The sequence below is a fragment of the Labeo rohita genome, chromosome 6 (assembly GCF_022985175.1).
Source record: "Labeo rohita strain BAU-BD-2019 chromosome 6, IGBB_LRoh.1.0, whole genome shotgun sequence".
Classification (NCBI taxonomy): domain Eukaryota; kingdom Metazoa; phylum Chordata; class Actinopteri; order Cypriniformes; family Cyprinidae; genus Labeo; species Labeo rohita.
The window spans coordinates 6,825,956-6,851,393 of NC_066874.1; the positions used below are offsets into that span (position 1 = coordinate 6,825,956).

The 25,438-nt window shown below is 35.5% G+C and overlaps 1 protein-coding gene across 3 annotated transcripts in view; it reads right to left on the reverse strand.

Annotated features, from left to right (window-relative positions):
• Nucleotides 1-25,438, reverse strand: part of tmeff2b (transmembrane protein with EGF-like and two follistatin-like domains 2b) — an 88,157-nt gene that overhangs the window by 30,254 nt on the left and 32,465 nt on the right. For 2 of the 3 annotated variants that reach the window (XM_051113261.1, XM_051113260.1), the window contains exons 3-5: nucleotides 24,689-24,839; nucleotides 12,349-12,375; nucleotides 1,046-1,142 (exon numbers count right to left, since the gene is read on the reverse strand). In XM_051113261.1, coding sequence (XP_050969218.1) covers nucleotides 1,046-1,142; nucleotides 12,349-12,375; nucleotides 24,689-24,839 — 275 coding nt within the window. The remainder of the gene's footprint in view (nucleotides 1-1,045; nucleotides 1,143-12,348; nucleotides 12,376-24,688; nucleotides 24,840-25,438) is intronic. The other variant, XM_051113263.1, reaches the window with a different exon arrangement.

Consider the following 25,438-nt stretch of genomic DNA (forward strand, 5'->3'; position numbering starts at 1 on the left):
TCTCTCCATCCCTCGGTCTCTCTCTGATCTGTCTGGTTAGTGTATTACCGTGAGGGATATTTGAATGGTAATTGCCCTCCCATGGTCCTGAGGTTTTAATCTGTCTGCTAGGGAAGAGGAACTCTATTAATTGAAGATGGAATTGCAGCGGAGAGCTGCACTCTTTTGCCCCTCCATCTCTTGGGCTGCCAGTCCACTGTCCTGAACGCTGGGCCTCGTACTAGGAAATAATCCATCATCCTTCCAGACTGACAGAGAACTGACCCTCGCAGTCCGGCGACAATGCAATTAACATTTACAATCTGCTCAGAATGCCACAGAATGCCAAGGCACAACATGTTAGTCAACGGGTTAAATAAATTACAAGGCAAAGCAAGCCTTGTCCATGTGAGAGTGATTACAAACGGGTCAGAACACTGACCTGGAATCAGCTTTTGCAATTTTTGCAATAGATCTGATCAGATGGGAGGTTGAACTGACTTTTGTAAATTAATATTTCATCAAAATGCAATAACTTGCTCTGACTCACAAAAAATCTGTATTTTTGTCCCGATTTCCAGTAAAAAATAACTAAACATCCTCAAAGTAGGATCAATTTGCTTATCTTGAATTAAGTTTATTTTACTTACCCTACTGGTAATATGTTTTTCTTGCTTTAATCATAAGCCTCACTAAAGATAAGGTACAGATATCATAAGGGAAATTTCGAAGCTAAAAGGATGCAAGAAAAAGATAAAGAAGCCAAAAAAAAAAGATGGAAAGACAGAGACGCTAATCGAATAGAGATTATTTACTGCAGCGCATGCTGTACAGCACGCACCCTCGGCGATGCACTGTAATGTATCACAGTGAAATGCCGTAGACTTTATCGGCCTTCAGAATCAGTGCCAGGAAGAGCAGAAACTCACGAGAAGCAGGCCTGCAGAAGACTCTACATCTGATACATGCCATTAGACCCACGCCCTCGTATTCCTCAGACCCTCTGGCTCTCTGAAGCACAGAACGTCAGGACCCTGAAAAGCTGTCGCGTGTGTTTGTGACTCACCACACGTCCTCTGAATCCTCGTCGCACTCGGCCCCAAACTGACAAATGTCGCACGTTGATGTCTCCTTCTGACTGATCTCTGCTGAGCCCTCGTTAACTAGAGAGAGAGAGAGAGAGAGAGCAAATGAGATGAGAGATCTTGAGAGCGGCACTTAAAGGGGTCATATTATGAGGAATCACATTTTTCTGTATCTTTTCAGATAAAAGAGTTCAGTGTTCATTTATGAAATAATCATAAACTGCTGTTATGTGATTTACATTAGTACTTGGTTGAAGAGGAGTCAAAAGTGCAAGTGACGAACATGTTTGAGATGAAATATGAGATAAAACAAAACAAATGTTTAAAATACAACCATATCTGACGTGCCACACAGGGTCTTCTAGGAATGTTCTTTGACCATAAATTATATGGTAAATCAGTTTTTTACTTCCAAAACACAAACTTTTGTTTAGATTATTTTACAGTAAAGTCACATACAGTTGAGGTCAAAAGTTTACATACACCTTGCAGAATGAATAAAGACATTTACATATAGTCCACAAAAGAAAATTGCCTCATTCAGAAGTTGTTCATGAGTCCCTTGTTTGTCCTGAACAGTTAAACTGCCTGCTGTTTTTCAGAAAAATTCTTCAGCTCCCACAAATTCTTTGGTTTTTCAGCATTTTTGTGTGTTTGAACCCTTTCCAACAATGACTGTATGATTTTGAGAACCATCTTTTAACATTGAGGGCAACTGAGGGACTCATATGCAACTATTACAGAAAGTTCAAACACTCACTGATGCACCAGAAGGAAAAAAGATGCATTAAGATCCAGGGGTGTAAACTTTTGAACAGAATGGAGATGTGTACATTTTTCTTATTTTGCCTAAATATCGTTTTTCTTCCATTTAGTACTGCCCTTCAGAAGCTACAGAAGATACTTACATGTTTCCCAGAAGACAAAATAAGTTAAATTTACCCTGATCTTCAAATTTAAAAAGTTTTTACCCCCCGGCTCTTAATGCATTGTGTTTCCTTCTGAAGCATCAGTGAGCATTTGAGCCTTCTGTAATAGTTGCATATGGGTCCCTCAGTTGTCCTCAGTGTGAAAAGATGGATCTCAAAATCATACAGTCATTGTTGGAAAGGGTTCAAACACACAAAAATGCTGGGACCTGAAGAATTTTTCTGAAGACAGTTTAACTGTTTAGGGCAAATGAGGGACTCATGAACAACTATCACTAAAAAAAAAACACACACACACACACAGCTGTGGATGATTCAGGTAACAACACAGTATTAAGAATTCAGCGTATGTAAACTTTTGAACGGGGTCATTTTTATAAATTCAACTATTATTTTCTCTTGTGGACTACATGTAAACGTCTTTTATGTTGATTCAGGTCAGTACTAAATAGAAAAATAACATGCATTTTGTATGATCCCTCTTATTTTGGTAAAATAATTAACATTTTGCATATTCTGCAAGGTGTTTGTCTAATAATGTCATTTACAATTATCGGCAGATATGGTATCTTACAAATGAAGCGTTTTTACAGGGATGTGGTAGAAATTACATTGTAGTGGAATTGTAGTGGGAAACAATAATAAAACAAAACATTTGTGGTGCTTGCAAATTGTTAATGTACTGTACAAATTAAATTAAAATGTAAAACGTGTTTTAAAAGAGATATTTAAAATAGAATTTTTCAACATGAAGTCACCATGACCAAGTTTCCAAAGTTTAAGAAATACCCATATACCATGCAAAATTAATGCTTCTATATTTTAAAGAAAGTTTATGTAAACTTTTTAGGAAAGCTACTGGCAGTAAATGTAAGAATCCAAGCATGTGAGTGTTTCTGAAGGCTAAATATGGGTCAAACAGCAGTTTTTCGCCTCAAAAATAGCTGGTTTGAGTGGGTGTAAAGGAACGGCGTGGTTTTCTACACATTATGGAGTATAAGGTGTCTGTTGCTGCAATGTGCTCACATTCAGATTCACGGAGTTAGGGATAGTGTTGCTAATAAAAGCTAGACAAAGCATTTATGCAAAAGATGAGTTTTTGTGAAGATTCAGCTTCTTCTTGTCGCTCTCAATCAAATGCTCAATCTCTGATAGTGAGAAGAAAGTTCTAAGTAGCATCACAGCCAAACCTTTTTTTCTTAGTTTATGGACATCATGTACTGTAAACATGCATGAACAAATGACGCGACTCTTAGGTTTCCAGCTAAATCAAACCTGACAGCTCAGAATATAAATAATTAATGCAGGCTATTATTGTAGGTATTTCAAACACATGGTTTTGAACACTGATTTGTTAATGTTTTTCCTGAATTATTTATTTTTAAAGAAAGAAATTAAAACAGCAGTCCTTTTAATTCACTTGATTATATAACTAAGCATTAACGCATGTCCGTCCCCTATATTATTCCATTTTTGGAACAGTCCACCCAAAAATGAAATTTCTGCAATCATTTTTTATCCTGCATGCATAAAAAGACATTTTGTGAAATGTCTGCAGTGTCAATGGAAGTCAATGGTAACCAAAACTGTTCTTCAAACATTCATCTTACAGCAAGTAATACACAATGTGAGGGTGAGTAAACTATGACTAAATTGTTATTTCATTTCATTCTTGGGTCAAATTCCATTTTAAGCCATTTTTCTTACATTTTCTTCTCCGCTAATATTGGCACCTTTGGTAAATATGAGCAAAGGCGGCTGTAAAAAAATAAATGTGCACTTTTTATCCTTTTGATCTTTCATTCAAAAAAAGATCACAAAATTTTAACCTTTCATTGAAGTAAAATAAATGAAAGTGCACGGAAACTCACATTAGGAAATAAATGTTTTTCTCAAATGCATGTTGGTCACAATTATTGGCACCCCTAGAAATTTTTATGAGTTAAATATCTTTGAAGTATATTCCCGTTCATATTTACATTTTTTAGCACACCAAAGTGACTAGAAGCATGAAATCATCCAGCCATGACTTCCTGTTCCACAAGATTATAAATATGATGAACACAAAGGCCAAATTCCTTTAATCATCCATCACAAGGAGTAAAAGCAAAGAACATAGCTTTGATGTGTAGAACTAGACTGTTGAGCTTCACAGAAAGTGACTGTAAGAAAAGCATTGAAAATCCCCATTTATACTTCTATCTAACAATAATTAATAAGAAAATGTGTGTCTGTATCATCCTAATGCAAGACTTTGAGTAGCAAAAGACTCTACAAGGATCACAGCTGGAGAATTGCAGAGATTAGTTAAGCCTTGGGGTCAGAAAGCCTACGAACAATCAAATAGCCCTTACATCAACACATGTTGTTCGGGAGGGTTTCAAGAAAAATCCTCCTCGCTCATCCAAAAACAAACTCCAGCATATTCAGTTGTCAGACACGACTGGAACTTAAAACGGAACTGGCTTTTATGGTCAGATGAAACAAGAGCTTTTTGGCAGCAAACCCACCAGATGGGTTTGGTGCAAACAGGGATAAAAATTACCCCATGCCCACGGTTAAATATACTGCTGGATCTTTAATGTTGTGGGCCTATTTTTCTGGAGGTCCACCTTGTCAGGTGTTCTCCAAACTCATAAAGAATTATAGGAGAAAAATCAAAGCTGTTATTTAGGGAAAAGGATGTTGCAATAAATAAGTGCCAATAATTGCACCAATTTTTATTCTGTGCTGAGTTATATCCTTTCATTATAACATCAATCGCACAGTGTAGAGAGATTCACTGGTCATAACAGAACTTTGTGAGATCGCGATGAACAAAGAGTGACAGCTTGTTAGTGATTTTAACGGGTGTGCTCTTTGTGAGCTTTGTAGGCAATAATCAATTCAAAATGTAGAACTTTTGTTTTCAGAAATGACATCACTCATAATTCACTCTCAAAATATCAGTGATTGACAGTGATAACTATAGCAGTGGACGAAAATGTGCATTAAGGCTAGAGCACCTTCACTAATTTCAGAAGCACCCTCAGTGACTAATTTCCGGAACCAGTCTGGTTAATATGCTTTTACTGTATAACTATTAGGGGTGTAACGGAACACAGATGTCGCGGTTCGGTACATACCTCGGTTTGGGGGTCACGGTTCGATACAATTTCGGTACAACAGAAAAAAAACAAAACAAATCTACTATGCTAGATTTCTATTCATTTATTTTTAACAGACAGTAGTACAAATTAAAAAAAATTCCACCTATATGTAAAAATACTAAATATTACATCAAATTATAATGTCATATATAGGCTATAAAATCTGTAGTACATATATACATACAAGGAATAAATACTTGACATATATTTAATTTAGTTAACTGTTAGACAAGGGGAAAAACAGTGCGACACGTAATGTAGCATATATTTGTTGAGTTTCAGTTCAGTTTTGTGACAGAAAGGAAACTCAAATGGCAGAAAGCAACATTCTATTTGTTTTTTTAAGTTGATTTTGCTGGTATGAGGAAAGCTGAAGTAATCGCGCCGGTGCACACAAACACAAAACATATACATGAGCGTGCCCGCCTCACTGTGTCACAACGGAATGGAATATTTGGATTTGTGCCGAATGAGAAAGGTATGATACAAGAGCACAAAGCTCCATTTTGCAAACAGTTGAGTGCGCAAGCCTTTAAAGTAATGTTACACTCCTTTATCAGTGAGAGACGCCTTCAGAATCAGCACATGATCACTGTCTAGTGGGCTTTGTTTTCAAGTGCGCAGCTCGGTTAAGGCTAGAAGAAATACAGCTCTAGCTACATCAATCTAATGTTATTTTTGTCACACTGTATTACTGCGGGCGCCACCTTCTGGATTGAAGGTGAATTGCCTGTATTCATTGTAAGGCCTCATGCACCAAATAGGTTGACCACCTGTCCCGCTTTGCGTTGTACCATACAGCATTTTCACCCCTTTTCCCGCACGTCGCATATTGAGAAACTGTCCCACATTTTTATCAGTCCATTGGTTTTTAATTATCATCGATGCAGCTTTCAGACGCGACTTTCTTCTTATTTTAATAGTTTGTTTGAGGTGGTTTCTACGGTGTTAATTCAATGACAAATGTCTAGAGCACATTATTTTAATGCGGGGCGCATCTCTTCTCTTGCAGGTGGATTCTCTTCACTCTCATAAAAATGTCGCTTGCTTGTGCACGCTCAGAAACACAGATCAGCGCATATGACAAAGGATGTAATCAGTATTTACATAGCATAACAATAAAAAATGTACCAGTCTCACATGTGTCCCACATTGTCCCTCAAAATCACATCTATGTCCCGCAACAGCCCTACTGCCAGGTGGTCACCCTACCACCGAACCGAGATGCCCATACCGTGACGGTTCGGTACGAATACATGTATCGTTACACCCCTAATAACTATATACAAAAACAACAAAATACAAATAAGTAAAATAATTGAATAAATGCATATTTAAAAATAGCACTTAACTCAAATAAGTATTAAGTAATAAAATAAATAAATAAATAGAGAAGGCTGACTACAATCAGCTTGCTTTCATTTAGTGAGAAAAGCCTATACTCTACACCTGAAAAAAAAAAATCTTCTGGTCTTCAGTGATGCAAGTACAACGTTTGAGCTCAGTATCTGAGCGAAAGCAGAGCCAATTCATAAAAGAGCAATGTATATGTAAAAGCACATGTCCAGTTTTGTGTGAGGAAGGAAGGAAATCCGCTTGCGAGTGGAGAGATTCGTGTTCGCGCATTCCATGGATGTGCTATTGTGTTACATTATTATGCTCTCGCCATTTGTCATTAAGATTACCCTATCCACCTTATTTTTCAGTGCGGAAGTAAGCTGTTTTCTGGTAATGTGTTAGACGTCCGGTTCATAATCCGCCATAGGGAAATAACGAGAAGAACATCAAAGTACAGTAAATGGTAAAACAGTTTGCATTCCAAACAGAGTGTGTTTATAATTAAGATAATACATCAAAATAATATGGTAAGACACACAAGTTTGCAATATCAAGCAGCAAAACAAGCTTTTTGTGCAGCTAAAAATAGCTGGAAGTGGATGAGACCCGAAGCCAGACAAATGTACAAATGGCTACACCCACTCTTATGTGAAAAATAAGGTGGATAGTAACCGCCTAAAATTAAGTATAAAGAATAGAAAAAGCTGGTCTAGGCAGCTACCTATATTACACATGACAGGATTTCAGAGGGGGGCAGTGCCACCCTGGCCACCACTTAGACATGCCCCTGGAAGTCAATTGACAGTGACAACATGGCGAATTTAGTACATGCAGGTTTTATTCATAATACAGACATTCTCACTAAACAGAGCTTACTTTTTTACAGTTGCGAAGTAAGTTCTTAATGTAATGTATGCAATTTTGGAAAACAGCTTGTAAGATTTGGCTCAACATAAGATCTAATGCAGGGCCCTATGATTTCTGCAATGCGGAAAACGCGGACGGAATCGTGGAATCCAGTTTTAAAAACGCAGAATGTCACGGAATTGGTCAAAGTTTGAATGAATTAATCAAAAGTAGGTCATTACACTTAAATCAAACCGCAATATGGACTAGTATCTGTAAATATTATGCTGCAAAAATACCATTTAAATGTGAATCCTGCATGTTCTGCGTGTCTCTGTTTTAATGAATGGAGCAGACGAGTGGTTCTGTTTACTACACACACTAAAGCGCGCATGATGCTTGCGGTGATTTCAGCATTTAACCATTACATTTTAGGAAAACTAGGGTCAAATCATATACACATAGAAAAGGTAGACACGGCAACCCATCAAAATAAAAGTCCGGTTTAACTTAAAGACACTATGTCAGAAATATATTACTACTATTACTACAAACTTAATTTTTTAGGGTATAATCACAACATTTCTTCCATGTTTTAATTTTAATAGTAAATTCCCCTTTGTTTGCCAAAAAAAAGTTTGCTTAATTTTCAATAATAATACAAATAAATAATATAAAAAGATAAATGAACTTAATGTTTTATGCCTTCATTTGATAACCAGAACATTTTAAATACACAACACAGAATAAAGGGTAAAATACCTTTCATAAGGCTATTTTAAGAATAAATTTGAATAAATTAAGTATGCATTTAAATACTTACATGCTAAAACACAGAATTTGATAACAATAAAACATTTCATAGGGCCCTAAACATGTCATTTTTGTTAAACCTTTATTAAATTGATGTGAAATTGTATAAGTTTTTAATTAATGATTTTAATTAATTAGACATGCTCTTTGATTAATAAAATTTAATTTACCATTAAAAATGAGTTGAGAAAAATTAAAACAGAAAAAAACAGAATCCAGAAAAATTAAAACGGAAAAAATGGAATTTGGAAAAAAATAAAACGGAATTTGGGAAAAAATAAAACAGATTTCATAGGGCCCTACTAATGTTCAACCATACTATTTCTGTCAGGTTAACAAAATGTTTGAGATGTATAAGAAGCCTCACTTGAATCTAACACCGAATTTCTCATTTTTTATATATGGAAGATATGCCTCCGTTAGGCGTATTTTTGTCATTACATTTCCGCATGTTGGAAGATTCTTGCGTAATATCTCTTTTCTGATATATGAGACTCTCAGTTATGTGAGAGTGAGGAGGAAGTTGTTTCCATGTCAATAGAACATATCTGATTCTGAGTATGTGTGTGTGTCTATGTGTGTGATTTAGAATGTAAGAGCCAGAGCTCATCAATGATTTACACTAAGACATTAAAACATGTTTGATTCTACTGGAGGAGGGGCAATGCTTTCCACAAGCTAAACTCTTCTCTTGAGCCACGCCGAACTGTTTCTAAGCGGCCGCACCCCCTCCATCCTTGCCCTTTTTTATCTCCCTCCCTCCCTCGCTCTGGCTCCCTGCGTCTCATCTCTCCCACAGTGGCTACATTTGTTCACATGTTCTGCGCTATCTATCTCCTGTGTCATCCGTGTTGTATGGCTTTCAGATGCCGCTTTCGTTTTTATATCCTCTCTTATTTCATTTCTTTTCTTCTCATCCTCAATTTCCTGTTCTTTGCTCTTTGAGCCACATTCTTCTGTTGTCCCTCATCTTATGTTTATCACCTCCTGATCAGTCATAGGGATGGGCAGGATGGCTAGCCATTCAATAATAGTTGAATACAAAAGTGTGGTAAACTATTTTTGTGTAACACACTACTTTTCAGCGAGTTTTTTTTTATTGGAAAGAAATATACAAAAATTATATTTTAAACAAATGCTGTTCTTTTTAACTTTCTATTCACCTAATAGTAAAAAATATATCATGATTCGCACAAAAATATTAAGCAGCACATCTGATTTCAACATGATAAGAAGAAATGTTTCTTGAAGACCAAATCAGCATATTAAATGATTTCTGACGGATTATGTGACACTGAACACTGGAGTAATTATGCTGAAATTTCAAAAATATTAATAATAAGTCACAATAATATTGTTTACTCTATTTTTGCTTTTAAAAACAAAGTAATTGCAGGAAATAAATTATGAGATGTAAAATCAGATAAAGTTTTAGCATTCTAGAAGCATGCTGTATTTCACATTAAAGTCACATAGTAAAGGCGCTTTCACATGACTCACATCAGCTTTGCCCAACAAATTGAACTCTAGGAGCTATTACCTCCAGCGGCACGCTGCGTGCCAGTCAAGAGCTGTTAATGCGTCATTCAGAGTTCAAACAATTTTATATTTGTGACCTTTTAAAGCACAGCCAGTGATTACTAGGAAATTCATATGATGAATGCAATTACAGGTCTTAAGTTTGTGATGTTTGCACATGCTTTTGCATCTCTAATGACGTCTTTTAGGGCTTTTAAACCTGTGGGATATTTTTAAATCTTGAATTCCTCATAATTTCTTTTTATTCAGTTATATGTCTTAATATTTCCAACAACAATCCAGTTCTTAAATTCACGTAAATGTAAACTAATGTGAATCCATTTTAGACAAGTATTTTTTTTCATTCTGCAGTGTGTTAAACCAATTCCAGGCCCCTTTTATATTCTAAACTTAAGCTTAAATATATGTTTTCACTATGTACTGTGTGTGCACTCCTGCTTTCATGGTACATACAGTAGCAACCTCGTAGAATTGACTTTCCGTAACTCTATCTGCAGTGCTTTTCATGTGGTGGTCAAAAGGGCACATGATGCTTGCATTGAAGCCTTGATGTGAGTCATATGAAAAGCTGATGTATGAAATGGAAAACCTGCATACTATTTCTGAATACAGCACAGTATACAATGTATCGTGCCTACTATATTTATATTTGCAGTATTCTGAAAACATGAAGAGCTTGGAAATGAAAACTTAAATACTTAAAAATACTTTTGTGTGTTTTTTACTCTGACCAAATAAAGAGTGAAAAAAAAAGGCTTTACTTACTAATGGTTCATTTTACAGATAGAAAATCAAGCAAGTTGAAATTCTGGCAAATGTAGAAGGTATTCTATGCATATAATCAATTTGCATACTGTACATATTGCATGCACCTGAAACTAAAAAAGTAGTATGTTAGTTTGCTGTAAAAAAAAAAAAAAAAAATCAAGCTTGTAACAAATTGTGTTTTGCAAGAAATATTTCATTCTTTCTAAGTATGTTTTGCAAGAAATATTATTTCATTCTTTCAACTTTTTTTTATTATTTTACATTTAATTCAATGTGTTACTTTCCATTTCTTTGTAAATTACTGGAGTTCAAGTGCGTAGCGCTGAAACCCTACTGTAATTGTTAGAATGGTCACGGATCGGCAATCTCCACGTAAAACTGATCGTGCAGACCAAACCGTAAGTTGTAGAGGCTCGAAACTTAGAGGGATGGTAGTACTCACACCGCCTACAACAAGACCAAGTCTCACCCCAACAGCCTGATGGGGGTGCTACAGCTAACAAAAAGTACAAAATTTGTCCCTTCAACATGAAAATCGCTGTCCGAAGTCAGAAGTGCCAAAAGTATCTATGAGGACATTTTTGAATCTCAAAAAACATGGCGACGAATTTTGAGCACCTGTTAGACAGTTAACAGGGGCTGATCGACATGAAACTCGGTGGACCTGTTCGAGTCACGGCCCCAAAGGTCTGAAAGAAATTTGAAAGAAATCGGCCATTGGGGGAAGGGGGGATATTGCATTTTTCATGTGCGTAAACAATTGTACGTCCCATAGTTTTTCACATATGCACAATATTTCTATCATAAGACAGAACTCCTCATTCTAGACAGCTTTGCAAACTAGGTTTTTCAATTCTCTGAACTCTCTAGGCCAATAATTATTTAAAAAAAGGGTAAATTTACCCTTTTCGGAAGCTATAAATGGGACGTTTAGAAAAGGGGCCTGCCCAAATTTACCCAAAATCCTATAAAGCCTAAAGAAAAACTCAAAACTTCATGAAACCTGCTGAGCACATGCAAAAGGTGATTCTAAACAAGGATGCAGTTTTAAGGGGATCGGACCACAGTTGGCACTATAGCAGTCATAATTATTAAAAAACATAATATTTATATTATATATTACCTGGATTACCAAAAATGCTTTTTAAATGATTTAGTTGGTTACAAGCTTGCTAAATAATGTCTTTTTTCATATGCGCCTAAATGGCCTAAAGCACTTGAACCCTGATAATCGCTGCTTGCAGCTATATTTTTACTAGCAATTACCGAGTGATTTTTTTCAACAATAATTTTATTCAGTGTATGCTGTTCCAAACACAGAGCATACCTTATTAAAACTGTATCCCAGAACCGAGTGTGCTTCACTTGACCTTAATGAATGAACCTAAACTAATAAACTAATTTTCAGCTGATTCCAAAAAAGACAACTTGGTAAGGTCATGTTACAACAATATAGCAAAATGCCTACTATTTCACTTATACTATACCAGACTAGACTAAATACTAGGCCACTATGTATTCCAAGTCTTTCTCTCCCAATTCCTTGTTTCAAATCCACTCCTAGTTGATCAGTTTAACTTTCTCAATATTTCAGAGTATCATCCGTCACTTAAGAGCATCCCACCCTCTCTCTTTGTTCTGTTTCTCTCTCTTGATCTTCCCATCACCCCCTCCTGAATCTCTTTTTAATTAGCCATGCTCTAGAGTGAAATTCTTCATCCTGGATTCACTTCCTAAGTACTGCTGGCATATTCACATCTATCAGGAGAGGCAGACAGAAACTGCTGTCATCCAAACTCGGTATGAGAATCTTTGTGTGTGCGGATGTGAACAGACAAAGCGAGATATGAGATCATTATTGTAATGCTGTGTATTAATTAGAGATGAGTTGAAAATACTCACCATCATCCCCTGATCCAGAGCCAGCGTCTACAAAGCAGAAAAACAGATGGTCAGGAACACAAGCATCACGTCCATTCAAACAGATTTAGTTCTATTTTTGAACCAATTCTAAACGCAACATACGAACAAAAAGACTTTAGATTGCACACTCATAGATACAAAAGGTGTTTGTCTACAATACTGTGGCAAAATCGCCTATTCAAACATCTAAAACCCATTTGGCCAAATCAAGCTGCTGCTTCTTCAGATTATTTGCATTAAATTGAAAATTCTGTCATCATCTACCAAGCCTCACGTTTTGACAAACTTGTATGACTTTTTTTTTTTTTGTGGAACACAAAATTAGTTTTTTGCATGTTTTTCATTCAATAAAAATGCTTATTTATTATTTGCTGACAGGTTCAGTTGCATTTTTACTTTATTAAATTTAATTAGGATGGGATTTGAACACAGGTCCTCTTTGCTCACTAAGAAAAAAAACAGTAGTTAAGAAAAATGTTGTATTTTAGTTACAGTGCCCTCCATTAATATTGGCACCATTGGTAAATATGAGCAATACATCTGTATTGTTTATCTTTTTGATCTTGCATTCAAAAAAATCACAAAATTCTAACATTTCATTGAAGTAAAACAATGAAAGTGTGAGGAAAATCTCATTATGAAATAAATGTTTTTCTCTTCAAGTTGGGCACAATTATTGGCACAATTATTGGCACCCATTATTGCAATGTCCTTTTCCCAAGACAACAGCTCTGAGTTTTCTTCTATAATGCCTGACAAGAGATCAGAGACCATTCCTTCATACAGAACCTCTCTTAGATTCCCAGCTCCATGTTGGTGCTTCATCTCTTAAGTTCACTCCACTCATTTTCTATAGGATTCAGGTCAGGGAACTGGGACGGCCAAGGCAGAAGTTTTATTTTGTTATCAGTGACACATTTTTTATTTTTTTTTTGGACTGTTGTCCTGTTGGAAGATCCAAACATGGCCCATTATAAAATTTCTAACAGAGGCAGGTTTAGATTTTTTTATCTGTTGGTATCTGATAGAATCCATGAATCCATCTATCTGAACAAGATGTCCAGGACCTCCGGCAGAAAAATAGGCCCAAATAATCAAAGATCCAGCAGTATATTTAACCGTGGACATGGGGTATTTTTTTATCCCTGTTTGCACCAAACCCATCTGGTGGGTTTGCTGCCAAAAAGCTCTTTTAGTTTCAGTGGCCATAGAAGCCAGTCCCGTTTGAAGTTCCAGTCGTGTCTGACAACTGAATATGCTGGAGTTTGTTTTTGGACGAGCAAGGAGGATTTTTCTTAAAACCCTCCTGAACATCATGTGCTGATATAGGGGCTGTTTGATATATTTTTAGGCTTTTGACCCCTCACTGTGCATTAGGACGATATAGACACATGTCCTCCTCCAGGCAGATCTGTAACAGCTTTAGTTGATTGGAACTTCGTAATTCTTGTCCTGATGGTGGAAATGCTTTAGCTGTTTTCTTACAGCCACTTTCTATTTTGTGAAGCTCAACAATCTTGTTCTGCACATCAGAACTATATTTTTTGGTTTTACTCATACTTATAATCCTGTGAAACAGGAAGTCATGGCTGGACAATTTCATCCTCCTGTCACCCTAGTGTGCTAAAATATATATATATATAAATATGAATGTGAATATACTTCAGAGGTATTTTATTTATAAGAATTTCTAGTGGTGCCAATAATTGTGGCCAGCATGCATTGGAGAAAAACATTTATTTCAAAATGTGAGTTCCCCCTCACTTTCAATTGTTTTACTTCAATGAAAGGTTAGAATTTTGTGAATTTTTGAAATGAAAGATCAGAAAGATAAACAATGCAGATTTATTTTCACAGCCACCTTTGCTCATATTTACCAATATTAGTGGAGGGTACTATAATGAAGAGTCACATATTGATGCTAAAGGGATACTCCATCCAAAAATTCTCTTCACAAAGCAAACACATATAATCCATATAACTCCAGTTAATGTATCAGTTTCTTATAACGTGAAATGATAGGTTACTTCCTGTAACTGGATAGTTCTTGGCAAGAAGAATCTTCAGATGTCACACAGTTGTGCGATGCTTAGATTAGAAACACATATTCACATGTCATACCATTTTCTCTATAACCACCATACCGTTTATGAGTCTTTATGGTTTTTGTAGCATCACAAAGCAGAGGAGAACAAGAGAAGCAATATCACAGACATCATGCAAATGAAAGTCAGCATGGCATAGTGCACTTCTTTCTTAGCCCTATTTATACGAGGCATTTATGGAACACTAACATACACCAGAGGCTTCTAATTCTAGAACATTCCTGGGACTTAAACAGAGCTTTTATGAGCCCAGTGGATTTCATCTGTAGAACCGAGAACTAGTGGGTGAAGAAAAAACAACTATAGAGGGAAATGTATACATTAGAGTGAAAGGGGAGGGTGGAAAAGAGCTTGGCTGTCACCTCATTTTCCATTTTTATCACTTATAAATCTGCCCTCCGGCTGCATCTGTACCTCTCAAAATATAAATAATGGAGTTCTTGTGGTTTCATTTGAGGGGAAAACAAAAAGTAGCCCCAGATAACCCAACTTTCTTTCTTTCTCAAGTTCAAGGGCACAGCCGCTATGACTAGACTGTACCATGCTCTCTCGCTCTCAGTCTTTCTCGCCATCCGCCTCTGGGCTCGACGGCAGCTTTGGGAAAATCTGACATTCATCAATTTGTTATGATGGAGAGGAGCAGCTTATAGCTCTGTGCCCTCCCATCAATCACCCCACCAATTATTCCCCGCCCAGAACAAATATAAATCTTCGTTTGAGATGGCCACAGGAAGGCGAGGCCTTAATGTGTTATTCCTTTAATTCTAAACTGTGCCTCTCCTGCGTCTCTGTAAAAGTACTTTACTTAATAAGTCTTGTTTTTTGTAAAAGTATCTCAACCACACAAAGTAAAAGATAATGTACAGCTAGCTGGTCATTATCGCAAAATAATTTATTTTAATAGAACTTATTCTATTAATAAAATGCATTCTAGAGATGGCAAAAAGTAAAATAAATAGCCTAAAACAGATTTTGAGGTGGGCACCATTTAATTTTAATAACGGAATCATGGAGGTTTTTAAAAAGGTGTGGTCCCCTTTTAAGCAATTTGTAAACAGATAAAGTAGTATGTAATGGTGACTGTAATTTGAATTCCTATTTTTTTTAATATACGTTGGTGAATGTTATTCCCTTTTTTTTTTCTATTTAATTTCTTGTATTTGTATATATTATTTTATAATTCATTATTATTTAAATGTTTTCTTTTTGATAAATGGTGATATAAGTGACTCTGGATGTGTTCACACTGCAAAAAATTGTGGACCAAATCCAAATTTCTGCTCATATTTGCCTCAGATTGTTTTATTTCATGACAGTGTGAAGATCAGATGTTTTGCAATTGAACAACAGTCTGATGAGTCAAAAATGAAATTCACACAACTTTTACGTCACTCTAGATCGTCATTTGTCATTATTCTGCACTGACAGGAGATTTTAAATACTGGTAGTTCTTTGATCACTCTGTAAATATGACAAACAGTTGTGGAAGGAGTCAGTGAAGAAACAGTGTGGTTGGTGTATTACAGTGACAACTTTATACAAGCTAAACTAAAGGGGTCATACTGTAAATATTTCAAAACTACATTTTCAAAAACCGTTACAGCGAGCTTCGTGCCGTCTTGTCATTCTTTTGTGAATGCAGGTCAGTTCAGGAACATCATTCGTTCATACTGGAATCTGATATTTGCCACATTTAAAAATAATAATGTGAACAGCCATAAAAAAAAATTTAATCTGAGAAAGAAAAAAAAAAGGAATTGACCACTAATGCTTCCAATGTGAACACAGACGGGATCTTGCACACAGCCATCTCTAAGGTTACAGAGAATGGTCCGAAAAGAGAAAATATCCAGTGAGCGGTGGATTTATGGGCACAAATGCCTTGTTGATGCCAGTGTTCAGAGGAGAATGACCAGACTTGTTTCGAGCTGATAGAAAGGGAACATTAACTCTGAGGTATGCAGAAGTGCATTTCTGAATGCACAACACATCGAACTTTGAAGCAGATGAGCTACAGCTGCATAAACCACTCCTATCAGCTATGAACAGGAAAACGAGGCCACAATTTGCACTGGCTCACCAAATTCAGACAATAGAAGAAAAGGTTGAGGAGTCTTCATTTCTGTGCTTAGATATTTTTACTGTACTGAAAAAATGGAAAAACAATCATATTCAGTCATATTATGTGTGAATTACACAGCAAAATTGTTTATTTTAAAGGGATACTTCACCCAGAAATGAAAATTGCCCCATGATTTAATCACCCTCAGGCCATCCTAGGTGTATAAAACTTACTTCTTTAAGATGAATTCAATTAGAGTTATATTAAAAAATATCCTGGCTCATCCAAGCTTTATAATGGCACTGGCTGTTGAGATTTTGAAGTCCAAAAAAGTGCCTCCATCCATCATAAAAGTACTCCACACAGCTCCGGGGGATAATAAAAGCCTGATATGAATCGATGCTTTTGTGTAAGAAAAATATTAATATTTAAAACTGTATAAACCGTAATCTCTATTTTTCGCTAACTGTCATACACATGTTCATGAGAAAGGACGTAGTCTCCTCTTGGCTTATAATGAAATCCTCTGACATTTTCCTTTACAAATCCTTTTTTCGTACTTATAATTCGTGACATTTTTTTAAAGGGGTGCTATTAGGTTTTTTCCCTTTTTGAATTTTAGTCAGTTTGCGGTGTGTATCTTTGGGCATAAAAAATATCTACAAAGTTACAAATCTCAAAGTCCACTCCACCCTCTTCAAGAACTACAACGAACAGCTCCTTTGGACTACAATGTTTGTTTACCACATGCAATGATGTCACAATGAGGTACATTAGAATATCATTAAATTAAATCCCGCCCACAGAAATTCGAATTGTTGGAGGGAAGGTAGGGACGAGGTGGGGGGTTAGCCTAACTTTAGCAATGCAGCGCGGGGAACCGCTTCAACGTGCTGCAGCGCAGCGGGTATAAACACAAGCATTGACTAGAGTGGCCGCTTCAGAGCTGTAATGCACCACAGACGTGTGCAGTACAGGAGCAATCTACTCCGGTTGCCACGTCGGAGCCGTAACGCGCCGCAGACGCATGCAGTGTGTGGTAAGAGATTTATTCACTAGCTTCACTTACAATGTGAGTGTTTTTTAAAATGCGTAAACTTGCACTAGAATAGGCTAGGCTAATCAGTGATGATGTTCTTTGATAATGTTAGTCTTCTTTTAGCCTTATGCTGGAGCTGGTTTCGGGCAATGAAACTAAGTATGTAAACAATTAAATACATTAGCATGTATGTATTGGCGATCTCGCAGGCTGATGATAGGACCCAACACTACTGTAGCGTATTATTTACTCACCCTGCAAGCATCGTAGGTGAATATGACTTCCTTCTTTCAGATGAATTCAATCGGAGTTATATTAAAATTTATTCTGGCACTCCCAAGCTTTAGAACGACATAGATGGGTGTTTCTTTTCATCAGTCGAAATCAAGTCCAATGATATGCATCCATCCATAATAAAAAGTGCCTCACACGGCTCCAGGGGGTTAATAAAGGCCTCCTGTAGTGAATCGCTGCGTTTTTGTAAGAAAAATATCCATATTTAAAACCTAAGAATCACTTTAATCTAGCTTGCGCTAACAGTTGTACACAGAACTTGCTTCGACAAGGGGCGTGGCAGTACTGAAATACTGTCTAAGCTGTTTGCCAATCGCAACGCAGCGGGACAGCTAACCAATCACAACATATTTTATTTTTCAGAAGGCGGGCCTTCACTAAACCCGAAACTAATCGACCCATATGTGCATGGGAGACTGTATTGCAATAATGTAAATTATATTAAAAATAATCAATTTTTCGAACCACCAAGCATGAAAGCATGTCACATTCCCCCCCAAAACAAAATCAAGACTTTGTAAAAGAGCATAGTAAGACCCCTTTAATATAACTGTAACTGTATTCATCTGAAAGAAGAAAGTTGTATATACCCTGGATGGCTTGAAGGTGAGTAAATCATGGGGTAATTTTCATTTTTGGGTGAACTATCCCTTTAACTAATCTACTAGAATAAATGATGTATGATGAATGTGAGCCAATCAAGCATGTTCAGTAGCATTTTGTACTGAAACTGTAGTCCCGAACAAGCATGCATGGAAGGAACTTAATGAGGAGAGAAAAAATGTTGAAATTAAGTACTATTTATTCGAGAAGGATGAAAAAGACATAATGGTGTTTAATGTTCGATTATGTTGAGATTTAGAGTGGTTTAGAGTGGTTCACTGGGTAACCAAAAAAGATCATTTGTTAGCTAGTTAGTACAATGATGTAATTCAGTGATGTGACACCAGACATATGAACCTGAATAAATGAATCCTGTCAGGGAAGCATTTAAAATCACTTTGAGACAATTTTGCCTAATTGGGTCACTTAAAAGTAACTTCATTGCAAGAAGTTACACAAACAAATTATGTTTGTGCAACTTCAACGATTCGTGAGCAACCACTATACATGATTAAATTGTGTAAAAACAAGTGAAAGAACAGATTAAGCAAATGGTATTTTGCAGTGTCCTCTTCCTCAACCTTTCAGTTTCTCACTTTCTCTTGTTCTCTTTCCCAAACTTCTGCGTCCCCTGCTGGGTCACAGGTAACACAAATAGTCTGAGGTATGCAGATGAGGCTGAGGTCGTTCTTATTCATGAGGCTGTGGTTTTAATGAGGGACTCAATTACAGGTTCACATTACTCTGAACCTGTGACACTTTGGCTGTCTGAATTAGAAAGAGAGAGAGACAGAGGCTGCATGTATTCTGCATCTCATTTCTTCATCTTCAATCTGCGTTTTCATTCTCCAGATCATTCCTTGCTCCCTTTGCTGATCAGACCAATCCCCACTGCAGTCATGATCTGCCATAATTAGCCAAATTATTTGTCTGGGTCTGTCCTTCTGGTATTACATCAGACTGTCTCTCTCTCTCTGCCCGTCTCTCTCTCAAACGGCTCTGTGGGGAGCGTCTAGATGTTCTGATGGATTATCCTAATGATGACTTTTCCGATTCCATCTTCCTCCAGCGTTGCTGCTTCCCCGGCACACACTCACATATACACAGAGGGGCTGATTTATAACTACATCCCCCTATCTTTCTCTTCTTTACAAGCAATGGGTGATCAATTTGAGAACAGTGTGACCTGTGTTTATTCTGTCTCCAAACACACACTCAGATTTGTGTACCCCCATATAGCACACACAATGATTTGTGGTCTGTGAGGAAATGTAGCCCACTTTACTTGACACTGATTACTGCCTTTGCCTCTGAACAACCCCACATCTCGGCATCACACACAGACACACAGAGATGACTGTTTTTCTACCATGGTGGGGACTCTACATTTCACATTACACTGTTATTTTATTTATTTATTTATTTGAAAAATGATTATCTAACATAAAATATGTACCTACCCTATAGCTTGTTTTAAAAAATGTAATGTAGAAAATAGCTATTTTTAATTGCAGCATTTATCTGCGTCCCACATTTTGCATTATTTTTCCCATTACAAAAAATGTTAATGTTCTTTAAAATTGTGAGAGACAAAATAACAACATTATTTGCACTATACAGCCTGGCAGGAAATTTAATGATCTTATTTTATATTTTCAATTTTTACACCAATTGTACTGTTGACCTATTACTCAAGGTATTGCAAGAAAAATATGATCAGAAAGATGTTTTTCTATAATTCAAGGGAAATATACACGAATGTTCAAAAGTGTTGGGTTGAAAAGATTGGTATTTATTTATTTTTTTATATTATTTATATTTATTTTATATACATAATTTTTTTTTTTTTTTTTTTAACAACAAAAATAGTAATGCTTTTTTTATTTTAATATATATTAAATTATTATTTTCTTACTGAAATTTCCAGCAGCCATTAGTCCAGTCCTCAGAAATCATTCTAATATACTGATCTGGTGCTTAAAAAAACATTTCTTATTATTATCATTTTTGAAAAATGTTGTGCTGCTTAATATTTTCAGGATTTTTTTCAGGATTTTTTGATGAATACAGAGTTTAAAAGGACCATGTTTATTTAAAACATTTTTTATAACATTATGAATGTCTTTCCCGCCACTTTTGATCAATTTAATGCATTCTTACTGAATAAAAGCATCTTCTGTTGCATATCACTGTTTTTACTATGTTGAAGCACTTTTCTTTTACAGTACTTACAAAAGAAATTACTTTTACAGTAATTACAATTTTAATTGTTTTTCTCTTTTGTTTTTATTCTTGTTGTTTGTGGTTTGAGTTATTGTAAAGCACATTAGTCAACATGGGTTGTTTTTAATTGTGCTATATAAATAAATTGTCATTGTCATAAAAGTAATAATATATTTAAAAAATGACTGACATCAAACTAAAAATTGGTTTTAAACTACCATATGATATGTATCTTTGTGGACACACATACAATGAGCTATTTATATTAAAATATATATTTTCTATAACACACAACTACACTTGAATGTAAGCTTTGTAATGCATATATACATATTTATTATTATATATTTATATTTGTTCTGGATTGAATTAGACTTCGTTCTCATTTAATAAAATATGACAAAAAGTGGGTTAATCTAGAGACAGAGGACAAAAAGAGGACATAGAAACTGGACCAAAATACTTGTGTGTGTATGTGTGTGTGTGTGTGTCCTCACAGGAAGTCACCTCTAATGAGTCGAAGTGTGTCTTTGTGCATGTGTGTGAGAAAAACTAAAAGAGGTGGAACAAAGTCATTTGCCATTATAGCAGTACACAAGCCTGACTGCGATTCCCCTGAGCTTTTCTGAATAGTCTTCCTAAAGCTGTGTCTCTACAGCTCAGATAATTGATCTGATAATGAAGAAAAGGCAAAAGAAAGAGACTGAAATGAGAGAGAAAAACAACGGACGAAGGAGGGAAAACAAACAAGAATCGTTTCAAGTATTAAATGTTATTTACGGATTCAATTTCAGCGAACATTAGAGTATCAGTATCTCCGCCGGTGACTGCTGTCAGCGCTGTGCTCTGTTTCTCTGTCTCTCTAATATTGTACCAGCAGGTGAGATGGGCTGGAATTGGCTTCCATCACAAATGTCACACTGTCACAACGTCAATCAAACCTGCATCTAAACTGTCTCCCTGAGCAAATCAAACTGTAACCTGCCTAAAATGTCTTTGCAAAAAAAACTGCTGAAATCTGCATGTTTTATGCTTTCCAGTAATAAAACGAGCTTTCATTTAAATCTTTAAAACCGTTTCTCACCACGAACACTGTAAATACAAAAGCAGCTGAGCGCTGAGCTTTCACAATGTGTTTCTGCTGTATATCACAGAAATATAAATTTCAGAAGTGATCTCAACTGTTACAACCTGTGCTCTGATATGACAAAATGCCTCAATCAAAAACCAAGGGGCTTAATATGATCTCAAACATTTGTCTTTGAAGACCAGTTTATCAAAACAATTGACATTCATTTTACAGCTCTATACACACTACTATATTATATTATATTAAAGTTGATACTTCAATGAAACATAATATACATTAAATCTCTGAACATTGTTTCACTGATTTTTTTTTAAAGATTATTATATTTCACAGTTTCAAAAGTGTCATCATCACCATTAGCATTCAGAACCAACTGTGTCGTTCTGTATTTCACCCGACACCAGGTGCATTCGTCACTCTCAGAGTCATTAGGAGTTAGTGAATGATCGTTACTTTAGCTCATAATCACTGTTATTTCCTCCGCGGCGTGGCCACAAGTCAGCACATTTAGATTGAACCCCGCTGGATGTTTCACTGTGGAATGTTGCGCCTTTGAGCTTCGAGAGCACGTGGACATATCACAGCTCCCTGCTAATGGGAGCTTGCAGTTAAATTTATCTTTGAATTTGTTGATGCTTACTGGCAAAACTCTAATGTCTATGTGTGAACATGGAGCGCTTCTGATCCCAACTCTTTCTTTCTTTCTTTCTTTCATTTTGGTTAGTCTGAGGAAACACCCGTTTTGTTCTTTTTTAAGTGGCCAAAATGACCCAGGTTTAAATCTTTTGTAAAACTTTAATTATCAAAGATAATACATTCATCAAATATTTGTTTGTTTATTATTGTTATTGTTCTCTTTATTTTTTTGTCCATTTTCTGTCTAGAATCATTCATTTTTATGATGTGGAATCACATTTTACATTTTAAACTAGCAAATGTAGTACAAAAATGTATTTTCTATTAACTAACTTTATCCTGGAATAATAAATGTTGTTAAAATTTTGTTTTTCAATGATTTACTAATGTTAACAAATTGTACCTTTAATATTTGCCAAATCATTAGATAAATAACCAAAATCTTAATAATTTTTGTTAGATTTGTTGTACAACAAATTTATTTGAGAGTCAAAAACAATGTTTTTATGAATTAACTTACATTAACAAATGGAACAAATGCTGTTAAAATATTGTTTTTCAACAATGTACTAATGTTAACAAATTACACCTTATTGTAGGCAGTGTTGGTGAAAGTTACTTTTAAAAGTAATGGATTACAATATAACGTTACTCAAAAAGTAACTAATTGCATTACTTAGTTACTTTTTATGGTAAGTAATGCACTACATTTGGGCTAGCCTTTTTTTAAATAAAAAACTATTGTGTTGTGAATTTAAAAGTATTATGCATAAATGCATTATTTTACTAGTTATTAAAATGTAATCTGATTTTGTCACGTTACTTGTATTTACATTACTCACTGATTGTAGTGTTACCTAATCATTAGAAAGTAAACAAAATCTTTTTTGTTGTTGTTGTTCAGAAAAACTATCTAAACATCTTTAAAACATGTTTTTATGAATTAACTTCTATTAACAAATGTAACAAATGCTGTTAAAATATTGTTTTTCAACAATTTACTAATGTTAACAAATTACACCGTATTGTAGGCAGTGCTGGTGAAAGTTACTTTTAAAAGTAATGGATTACAATATAGTGTTACTCAAAAAGTAACTAATTGGATTACTTAATTACTTTTTATGGTAAGTAATGCATTACATTTGGGCTAGCCTTTTTTTTAAATAACAAAAAACTATTGTGTTGTGAATTTAAAAAGTAATGCTTACTAGTTACTAAAATGTAATCTGATTTCGTCACGTTACTTGTATTCACATTACTCACTGATTGTAGTGTTACCTAATCATTAAAATATAAAAATAAAAAATATATATTTTTTGTTGTTTAGTAAAACTATCTAAACATCTTTTAAACATGTTTTTTTATGAATTAACTTTTATTAACAAATGTAACAAATGCTGTTAAAATATTCTTTTTCAACAATTTACTAATGTTAACAAATTACACCTTATCGTAGGCAGTGTTAGGGAAAGTTACTTTTAAAAGTAATGGATTACAATATAGTGTTACTCAAAAAAGTAACTAATTGCATTACTTAGTTACTTTTTATGGAAAGTAATGCATTGCATTTTGGGCTCTTAATTAAAAAAAATATTTTGTTGTGAATTTAAAAGTAATGCGTTACTTTACTAGTTACTAAAAAGTAATCTGATTACATAACTCTCTGCTCACTGACTGTAGTGTTACCAAATCATTAGAAAATAAACAAAATCATAATATTTTTTGTTCTGTTGTTCAGTGAAACTATCTAAACATCTTTAAAACAAGATCAATTTATTTGAAAAGCAACACTACCATAAATACAGAAGTAAAAATCAGAGTGTATCCATTAAATTAAATTTATTCTTCTTACAATTTATTCTTTCTTTTTTTTTTTTTTTTTTTTTGGATTTATGCTCTTAAACAAGAAAAGAAAAAAAATGGTAAAAAAATCAAATAAATAAATTATTTAATTAGTACATTTATTTATTTATTTATCAATAAATTAATAAATTAGGGATGTTCAAATATTGTATAGATATCCATACTGGAATACAAGACAAACGTTTGTGTTCTGGTTTGTGTAATATTTGCCCTGTTTTAAGCAGAGATTTGAGGTCAACATGAACTTTAATTTAGATTAATAAATGCTGCTAAAGTATTATTCATTGTTAGTTCATGATACCTGATGCATTAACAAACAGAAGCTTATTGTAAAGTCCTACAGATTTCAGTACAACAGCCACTGTGGAAACGTTCAGCGGCGCACACACAGAAAGGACAGTCACCTCTATTCGACAGGGACGTACCGACAGGACAGGCGCCCTCTGACACCACCAGCACCTCTGTCTGTAATTTACAGGCGTCTTTGCGCAGGAGACAGTGGTTCTCATAGCTCTCGCCATTAGATCCGCACACTGGAGCATAGTCACTGCTGCACTGTAAAGAGAGAAAGAGACACAGGTGTCACAGATGCATGTTTCTGTAGTAAATGTTTAATGGTCGGATCAGATGAGGACAAACTTTAATTACATCTGCATTCTGAAACACAAGACACCTGTTTGGGTGTACCTGCATGCAGGTAGTGAAGAGTGAAAGAATGGCTGCTATTACACCCGACCGTGACCTTACAGCACACACTTGCACACACAGAAGACCGCAGGTGTCATTATGGCCAGCTGTGGTGTGGCGTCTGGAGGAAGCCGGTCACCCAGAGGCAAGAACAAAGAAGGTGAACCCGTTTCACTCGTATATCACCACCACAGAAGCAGATAGAGGTTATTTACATCAGCCATTAAACAAGAGGTCATCCATCTATCTGAATACACACGCGGACACACAACTGACACACAGCAAACACACTGTAAAATCAGTGGAAACACACACACGCACACCAAACACAGAACTGCTGACTAACGGCCTGAGGGTAAAAAAGAGCAAAAGTGAGAAGGACAAAACAGAGACACAGGAGAGGGAGGGTGACTCTTTGAAAGTTTGAAATCTCCAGTGTGATTTATAAATCACAGGCAGCCAGCCAT